At 36.5% G+C, this 9,669-nt stretch overlaps 1 protein-coding gene and 1 pseudogene across 1 annotated transcript; both read left to right on the plus strand.

The window, feature by feature from the left end:
- Positions 1 to 321: 321 nt before the first annotated feature.
- On the plus strand, positions 322 to 4,113 carry LOC110800474 (LEAF RUST 10 DISEASE-RESISTANCE LOCUS RECEPTOR-LIKE PROTEIN KINASE-like 2.1). The gene is made up of 3 exons (XM_022005779.2): positions 322 to 1,795; positions 1,902 to 1,934; positions 2,788 to 4,113. Exons 1-3 carry the CDS (start codon positions 964 to 966, stop codon positions 3,900 to 3,902), a joined length of 1,980 nt encoding a protein of 659 aa, XP_021861471.2. The 5' UTR covers positions 322 to 963; the 3' UTR covers positions 3,903 to 4,113.
- A 237-nt stretch (positions 4,114 to 4,350) lies between these two features.
- Positions 4,351 to 9,437, plus strand: LOC110800473 (LEAF RUST 10 DISEASE-RESISTANCE LOCUS RECEPTOR-LIKE PROTEIN KINASE-like 2.1; annotated as a pseudogene).
- Positions 9,438 to 9,669: the final 232 nt, after the last annotated feature.

Raw genomic sequence — 9,669 nt, forward strand, 5'->3', positions numbered from 1 at the left:
TGTTAGTGATGATATTATAAACATGATTTCAATAGTTTTAATTAATTACTTCAATGTACTAATATACGGAGTAATTTTTATTACAACAAGTAACGAGTAGTAAATGGGATAAGTGTTGTAATTTTAAGCAATATTAGGACAAAATAGTAATTGTACATTCACTATTTCAAACCTCTAATTGCAAAAAACTCTTATATTGAACTTTTTTGAGAATTAGTTTTTCCACCCAAAACTCCCTTCCAAACCTCCCCTAACCAAACACTCTCAATTACTCCGCTTTTTAAAAAAGTCAAACCTCTAATTTATCTCAAAAAACTTTTTTTTCCTCAAACCTCCCCTAACCAAACACCCCTATAGTCTTTAAGCTCCATAGATTCCGTACTATTTTAGGCTCATGTTTCATGTAGTCTTGTATTTCGCAACTAGGCCCTATAAAACACCAGACTCGGCCCTGCCTAAACAGAAGTATTAGACAAAAATATTGATTAAGTGAAATTGCTCTTTCAATCTAGGCATCAAGTTGCAACCCTTTATGCAACTCTAACATTGCATTATCATGGCGGCTGGTATTCGAATCATGAACAAATACAGATTAGTAGATAATGAAATATATGTTCCAGTGAAGTTCCATCTAAGATTCCATCTTAACATATTTGAAATTTATATTCACAACCCTGTAATATAAAAAGAATTTCATGTGTATGGAAAGGCTAAAGCTCACATCCATACAAAGAAAGGGAAACTACTCCCACTAGAACAGCTAAGATGGGTCATGATAGACGACTAAAAAGCAGGTTAAAGTGGGATTGGAATTCATTTTTATTCTATACATGTGCTTCTATTCATTCATATTTCCTAATTATTTACTTTAGATGAATTGACTGCCAAAATTGTTTGAAGTTCCGTACATCATTTCACCCTTGTTTTATATTTCATTTCACGCCGGCATTCATATAGAGTTACATGGAGCACACATACAATTTAAACATCATTAGGATGATGATCTCTAGTATCTTCATTAGCATCCTTTTTCCTTTCATGACCTTCATCATCTTGTTAGTTGTTCCTCTGTCAAACGGCGAGGATGCAAAGTATGCAGCTTGCTCGAGTCTATACTCGTGTGGAAAGATCCAAAACATAGGGTATCCGTTTTGGGGAGGGGATAGCAGGCCTGATTTCTGTGGGATTACAGACTTTAAGCTTAACTGTCTTGCTGGTGCTGAACTCCCCACAATGAATGTTTATAATAATGGATACTTGGGATTAAGTGTTCTTGGCGTCAATACATCTTCACACACCATGGATATTTCTCGAGTTAAGCTGCTGGAAAGCTGTTATTTGCAAGATATTAGCAAAATAACTCTGCTTTCCTCATTAAAGTTAGACAGCAGATACAGTGCAATAAGCTTGTTTTATGGTTGCGCTGATTGTGTCTCTGGATACAACTCGAAATCCTTCACTTGCACTAACTCTAATGATCATACTACTGGTTCTGCTTATTACTTTGAAGACCAATCAGACATCAGTAAGATGGGTAAGTCGTGTTCGTGTATGAACAATGTTACTATTCCGGTGGACAAGAGTCGGATAGATGAGCTTAGAAACACAAACGCCTCGCTTTGGAGTATCTTGACAAATTGGCCAGTTGAGATGGAGTACATGGTGAACTTCACAGCTTGTTCCAAGTGTGAAGAGTCTGGCGGCAGATGTGGATCGTCAGATGCTGTTCCATTTTCTGAACAGTTCGTGTGTTATTGCCAAGATGGACCTCATCAATTGGAGTGCTCTCATTCAGGTTAGATTCTTTCTTCTTATTATTTCTTGTCAATAAATCAGGAAATTGGAAAGGAAATATTTGTGTTTGACATGCACAAACTAATGTCTGTGTATTCCTTGTGCAGGTGGACGAAGAAGATCAATAATCCTTGGATCGGGTATTCTTACTGTCATACTGCAATTTATATGATCTGGTTTGATGCCTCATGCATGCATATATTGTTTTTGGCATGTACTTGTTAGATGTTACAATTTCGAAATCTATTTGTTTCTGGAATAAAGTACATATAATGATATAAGAGAGTAATCATATGAAATTCTTTATTCTAAACGAGCTTTTTAGTGAAATTCACATTCATTCAGATGTGAGAGTTGTTGATTAAAGGGAATAGAACTTCATAGTTTGTATTTGTGCTTGTTGAATATAAATCTTTTGTCCCACTTTCTATGTTCCACGTTTGTGTCAATCCATCATACCAGTTCATTTCATTCTACTATTAAGTACTTCCTTCGTCCCTAAAAGATTGCCCGTAGAGAAAACTTCACTTTATTAATATTTGGGTGTAGAATGTGTACATGGGTTGGTAAAGCGGGCCTTTGAAGAGAGAGAGAGCATGTAGGAAAGTTACTAAATAAGGTATGGGGCAAACAAATAGGTACATTCCAAAAAGAAATATGGGCAATCTTTTAGGGACGGAGGGAGTATGGAGTAGTAACATGAACCAATCAAAACGAGCGTTACATTTGAAGTGGGACTGAGGATTTTGTTTTATGCTTTTTTAGGTTTAGCAATATGTTACTGAAACCTATTTGTGCTGATTTGACATTCCACTTTTCACATGTGACAGTTCACAATTCCAACAGGGACTGTAAAAGTAATACCTCAACTTAATTTTGGACATGGTATTAGTTATCAAATAAGGATATAACTGTGTAAGTGTAGCTAATGATGATTGAAAATTCAACTGTATCCACAATTTAGTAAACTTCACTTTAATTTCTGCTCTACAGGTTTAGCTGCTTTAGTATTAGGGACGGTGATGTTGATTGCTGTGTTCATCTTTTCCTATAGAAGACGAGGTACCGACAACTTTCCCTTTCAATGGAGTAGAAAAATAGCCAGGGATCAAAATGTGGCAGCCTTCTTGAAAAGTTATGGATCCCTTGCTCCGAAAGGATATACATATTCAGAAATAAGGAAAATGACGAATTCCTTCAAGGATAAACTCGGTGAAGGAGGTTATGGTATTGTTTACAAAGGGAGGCTAAATGACGGTCGTTTTGTGGCGGTGAAGAAATTAAAGATCTTAGAAGGTGATGGAAAAGAAGTCATCAGTGAGGTATTAAGCATAAGCAGAACTAACCATGTCAACATCGTTACTCTTTTAGGCTTTTGTTTTGAAGGAGACAAAAGAGCTCTTGTGTTTGAGTTCTTGCCTAATGGATCTCTTGACAAGTATATATATGGTAAAGAGATAGAGCAATCATTGGAACTTGAAACTATGTTCAACATTGCGGTTGGTATTGCTAGAGGACTAGATTACCTACATAGAGGTTGTAATACACAAATATTACACTTTGACATTAAGCCTCATAATATTCTTCTTGATGAAGAATTCCGGCCTAAGATTTCTGATTTCGGCCTTGCTAGATTGTGTCCACCGATGAATAGTATTATATCAATGTCGGTTGCAAGAGGGACAATCGGGTACATTGCTCCAGAAGTTTTTTGTAGATATTATGGCAGCGTTTCCCATAAATCAGATGTTTATAGCTACGGGATGATGCTGTTGGACCTAGTATGTGGCAGAAATACCATAGCGTATGATGCTCAACAGAACAGTGAAATGTGTTTTCCGGAGTGGATATATAATCGACTTGAGGCCGTGGAGGAAGTTGCAGTTAACCGGATTTTGAATGACGATAAAAAGGAGATAGAGAGAAAGATGATTTTAGTGAGCTTATGGTGCATACAGACTTATCCGGCAAACCGGCCACCTATGAATAGAGTTGTAGAAATGCTAGAAGGCTCATCAAAGTCATTACAATTGCCCCCCAAGCCAAATCTATCTTCTCCTACAAGATCCATGTTCGATTCCTTGCCTATGATCACCATGTCCACTTGATATCAGGTTTTTCTTATAATCCTTTTGCTAATCTTAAAGCCTTTTAGCTTTATTCAAAAACTATAGGCTGAACTTGTTATGTTTCTTCAATATTTATTACATCACAATGAGAATATGTCAATGTGTCATTTGACCATGGGATTTGATTTTGTAACATTCCTCTTTTTTTTTAAGGTTGTTAATCACTTAATCCCCTGTCGCTTTTTGTTTACACCTAATTTGCCATTTTGGTCTGTCCCCAAAAGATTGCTCTATTACTAAAAATGTTTATGGGATTACAACCTTACTCTCACATATACATCTGCCCCATGTTTTCCATGCGGCACACAATTAGGGACAATATGGTTTCTTTTTGTCTGTTCTCCAGTCTTATTTTTTGCCTCTTTTTCTGTTGCTGTTTCTGAAATTTTCGTTTCTGCTGTCCTTACCAGTCCATATCAATTTTCAGTGACTTCATGATAGATTATGGAAGGTGAAGGCAGGGGAGAGTAGAGAAGGATTAGGCTCCGTTTGTTTTGACAGAAAACACATTTTCGGAAAATGATTTTCTCATTTTCCTTTGTTTTATTAAGAGTGGAAAACAATTTTCCCAAAGGTGGAAAACAACTTTCCTTTTGAAAAGAAGGAATGCCACATTTTCCACTCTAACTCCTTACATTTCCTTTTCTCTCCTCTCATTTCCATTTCTATGTTCTTTTTCTTTATAATTTTTCTTGTAAGGAAACAAACAGAGGAAAACTATTAATGTTTTCCCTTTAAAATTGTTTTCCGTAGAAACAAACGGAGCCTTAAAGATCAAGAATGTGCACTCTCATCAAATGGCTCAAAGCGCTCTTGCTCTGCCTGCCCTCCTAGTCGATTGGACTCTTTCAGGAACATGTCAATCAGTAACACCAGTCTGCCACTCGATCAAACAACTGGGAAAGAGTAACAGATATTCAAGAGTAGAGTGTAATGTACAGTAGGACTGGAGTTCACCCATTGCCAAACACTCACTTGTCACCCAAGTCAACTGAAGCCAAGTCTTTCGGCTTTGCCAAGCTACAAGGTTCCTTTTAGAATGCTCTTTATTTATTTATTTCCTGCTGACTTCCATGTAGAGTTCATCAGATACATAAACAATTGGGGTAGAAAAAACCAAGAAGTTTGAGAAGGGGAGGACAAAATTAGTGGGACTGAGACTCATTATTTGCCATACACTCTGTTCTGGACTGTTGTCACTATCACTATCCCAAGTCAACTCAAGTCAAGTCTTTAATTCTGCTGATTGGATTAGCCTACAATGTTTGAAGTTTCTTCACAAGACTGTCTTCTTAGAGTGTGTTGTTTTTACATATAGATAGTTTTTTACATGAAACTCAAAAGTGGTTTAAACATCAATAACAAATGATCTCCAGTGCTAATCTAAGTATTCACTTTGCTTTTTTTGTAACCTTTCTCGTCTTGTTACCTGTTGTTCCCTTGTCAAATGGTGAGGATACAAAATTTGCAGCATGCTCTATTCCATTCTCTTGCGGGAAAATCCATAATGTTGGGTACCCATTTTGGGGAGATAATAGGTCCGATTTCTGCGGAGTGTCGAACTTGAAGCTCAGTTGTTCTGATGATACAGATTACCCCGTACCCTACTATGAAGGTATTTGGATCTGCAAACACTCCATTACATGTCCTTGTCATCAATACATCATCCCACACCATGATTTTCTCAGAAGAAAATCTGCTTAGAAGTTGTCATATGAATGCGATCAGCAATGGAACCTTGGTTTCCACATTGAAGCCAAAAGCCGGTTGCAGAAACATAAGTTTGTTTTATGGTTGCACTAATTGCCACTCCCGGTATCACCACAATACATTTTCTTGCTCCAACTCTGATGGTAGCAACGGTACTGCTTATTACTTTGGAAATTCACCAGACATCAGAAGGAGAGGTACGTCATGTTCGTGCAAGAATAATGTTACTTTTCTGATGGATAAGAGAGGAATAGATGAGCTCAGTAGCACAAATGCCTCACTTGCTACTACTACGTTAAACAAGTGGCCAATTAAGATGGAGTACATGGCGAGCTTCGTAGCCTGTTCCAAGTGTGAGAAGTCTGAAGGCAGATGCGGATCATCACAGGATTCATTTTCCGATCAGTTTGCTTGTTATTGCCAAGATGGGCCACAACCATTAGAGTGTCCTCAATCAGGTGCCTTTTCCTCATATCCTTTACCATCAACTTCATCTCCCTTCATTAGTTTGCATATAACATTACGCCAAATACTTATACCTCATATTTTTAGTTGACTTTCACACATCTCCCTTCATTAGGCCCTGTTCTTTTGGATTTGATTTAGTTAAATTCTATGTAATTCAATCAATATTTTATCAAGAATTATATAGTATTATTATTTGTTATTTATTACTCCGTGTTTGTTATTGTTATTTGTTACGTGTTATTGTTATTTGATACGAAGTATTTTTTACTTCCTCCTTGGCCCCTTTCTTTTTTAGAGGACACAATTTGACTTTTGACACTAAACATATACTACTTATGTCCCAATTTAATCGTTACACTAAGCTTTTCACGGATTTTCATGCGATTAGTTGTTGTAGACTTATATACTCCCTCCGTCCCTTAATACTCGCACCGGTTTGACCGGTGCGGAGTTTAAGACACTTGAGTTGACTTATTAATTTAACGAGTGTTAGTTGATAGTGAGGTGTTTTTTTTAATATAATTAGTGGGAAATGTGTAAAGGGGTGGTGAGTGGTGAGTGGGGGGTGTGAATTTTTAAATGATTTTTGTAGGGAGTAGGGGTGTAGGTGGGTTAGTAGGTAAGTGTGAGAAATAATATAATATTGGTAAAATTTTCCATTTATAGAAGCGGTGCAACTGTGCAAGTATTAAGGGACGGATGGAGTATTTAAGTTTATTACGAAGTAGAAAAGTAGGTGGGGTCGGAGATGGTAGAATAAATTTTTTAATTGAATGTGAGAGGATGTGAGGTCATAATTTTGCATAGCGGAAAGAGAGATAATAATATATTAGTGGGTCCAAGTTATAGAAGGAAATGTGACAATTAAATTGGGACGAATAAAAATGAAAAGTGTTGACAATTAAATTGTAACGGATGAAGTAATCTACTTTGAGTCTTTGATATCAATTATGACTTATCCTTGACTCTTTGTGGGAAAAAATTATAGTTATGTAAGGTATTGTTATAATCATCTCTTTGTTGATTTTTAATACTTCATTACTTTTTTATAACTTTTACCGATTGATAATTTAAGATATTAAATGAATTAACTATTGCATTGGCAACAATGATAAAAAAAATGTGTCAACTTAAAAAAGAACAGATGAAATATCTGTTATGAGTATTTATTATTTGTTTCTTACTACGTATATAGTATATATTACTCTCTCTGTCAAATTTTGTTGTTCCTGTTGTGTATTTTATACGAAAATTAAGGAATGTAAAATATATTATTCTCTTTTTCATAGTTAATCTAGCTTGATTTTGTTTTATTATTTATTATTTACAGGTATAACTAATGGTCTACTGCTAGGACTACTAATTGAAATGAGAACAACCCGTTTAATACTAGAAATAGGAACAATCCGTTTACTACTAGGACTAGGAATAGGAACAATGATATTGGTAGTCTTGGTCATCCGTGGATGTAAAAGACGGGCAACAAATAAGTTTTCTATTCTATGGAGGAGACAAACAAAAAGGGATCAAAATTTAGTAGCCTTTTTACAAAGTTATAGATCTCTTGCACCAAAAAGATACACATATGCAGAAATAAGGAAAATCACAAGTTCCTTCAAAGATAAACTTGGTGAAGGAGGTTATGGAAGTGTTTACAAAGGCAGACTATGTAATGGTCTTTTTGTGGCGGTGAAGAAATTGAAGGTTTTAAAGGGAGATGGAAAAGATTTCATCAACGAGGTATTAAGCATTAGCAGAACTAACCATGTCAATATTGTCACTCTTTTAGGGTTTTGTTTCGAAGGAAACCACAGAGCTCTTGTTTTCGAGTTCATGCCCAACGGGATCTCTTGAAAAGTTTATACACGGTAAAGAAAATAGACAATCGTTGCAATGGGAAACTGTGTTCAACATTGCGATTGGAATTGCTCGAGGGTTAGACTATCTTCATAGAGGTTGCAACACACGGATATTACACTTTGACATAAAGCCTCATAATATTTTACTTGATGAAGAGTTTCACCCAAAGATTTATGACTTCGGTCTTGCTAGATTGTGTCCCCCAAAGAAGAGTATGATATCAATGTCGGAAGCAAGATGGACAATTGGGTACATTGCTCCGGAAGTTTTTTGTAGGTATTATGGTGGCGTTTCCCATAAATCGGATGTTTACAGCTTTGGGATGATGCTGATAGACCTGGTATGTGGTAGGAAAAATACAAGTAATGAGGTTCATCAACAGAGCAGTGAAATGTACTTTCCTGAATGGATATACAACCGACTTGAGGTCGAGGAGGAGGAAGTTGTTGCGAGTGATGGAATTGTGGAAGTTAGAGAGGAAGATGATATTGGTAAGCCTATGGTGTATACAAACATATCCCACTAACAGGCCGCCTATGAACAGAGTTGTAGACATGTTGGAAGGAACATTCGAGTCAATAGAAACGCCCCCCTTGCCACGTCTGTCTTCCCCTACGAGATCCGTGTTTGAAGCGTCACCTCTGAGCACCACCTAAGGTCAAATTCCAGTATTGTATATTTGTATCTGTTTAACAATTGCTAAATCTTACTTTGTATGTCCATTTTCTCCATCAAATGAAAATTATCAGAAGTATGTTGATGAAGTTGAATCTAGTGCGGTTTGAATCTGTTATATTCTGTTACTGTAAATCCATAATGCTGAACCTTGTTATATTACAATTGTAACAGTTACACTTAGACAAGCCCAATTGAAACTAACCCAAAAACATTCTTTTCTTTCAATTTTCTTCATTTTGTTTTTCCTGCAGAAATGATCCTCTTGTCTGCACTGTTTCATTTGTTCAGATGACGGAAAACATATGAAGTATGATATGAAAGTACCTCCCTTCATTATCTCCGTGGCGTGTACTGTAAACTGTAATTGTGGAGATGTATTGTGATCAGAACAGGGATTTTCCAAGGTTGTATAAAAAGTCTGTAGATTTTTAGTTTCTGACAATTTCCTAGTGTCACTGCTTCTACAGAGTACAGGTATTTTACTTGGGACTTTCAAGCTCTAATAGTTACCCCAGCTATAGCCATTTTAGAAACTCGTGTCTTTTTCATCCATTGAGCTTGCAGGTTTCTTTAGTTGGATTAAAATTCAGATTTCCAGGTTCAGAAATGCTACAGAAGTTGCATCCTGTCCTTCTCTTTCGCCGTCTATCAGCATCAACTTAGAAAATCCATGATGCCAAAACCATAATGTTGTAGTAGTATTACAAACTATACTTGTAATCAACAAGAAACAGACCCATGCATGTATCATTTGGCAGCAGAATTGGAGTTGATTTTCGTGGACTAGACTACCTACATAGAGGTTGTAATCAAGGAATATTGCAGTACCACCAGTGGTGCTTTCTTAAGAATTCAATTTCCTTTCATAGCCTCAATGATTATCTTGTTAGTTGTTGTTCATTCCTCAGATGGTCAGAATCCAAGCTATTCAGCATGTTCTGTTCCATTCTCTTGCGGGAATATCCAAAATGTTGGGTACCCGTTGTTCCGGATACGAAACAATGGACTTCGGGTGAAGCCTATTCGTTCA

Source organism: Spinacia oleracea, chromosome 4 (genome assembly GCF_020520425.1).
Source record: "Spinacia oleracea cultivar Varoflay chromosome 4, BTI_SOV_V1, whole genome shotgun sequence".
Classification (NCBI taxonomy): Eukaryota; Viridiplantae; Streptophyta; class Magnoliopsida; order Caryophyllales; family Amaranthaceae; genus Spinacia; species Spinacia oleracea.

Bases quoted from the DNA above. Each gene is read 5' to 3' on its own strand.
- LOC110800474 (XM_022005779.2), top strand. From the start codon at position 964: ATGGAGCACACATACAATTTAAACATCATTAGGATGATGATCTCTAGT. The intron at 1,796-1,901 runs GTTAGATTCTTT...TTCCTTGTGCAG, and splicing joins ATTGGAGTGCTCTCATTCAG to GTGGACGAAGAAGATCAATA. The intron at 1,935-2,787 runs GTATTCTTACTG...TCTGCTCTACAG, and splicing joins ATCAATAATCCTTGGATCGG to GTTTAGCTGCTTTAGTATTA.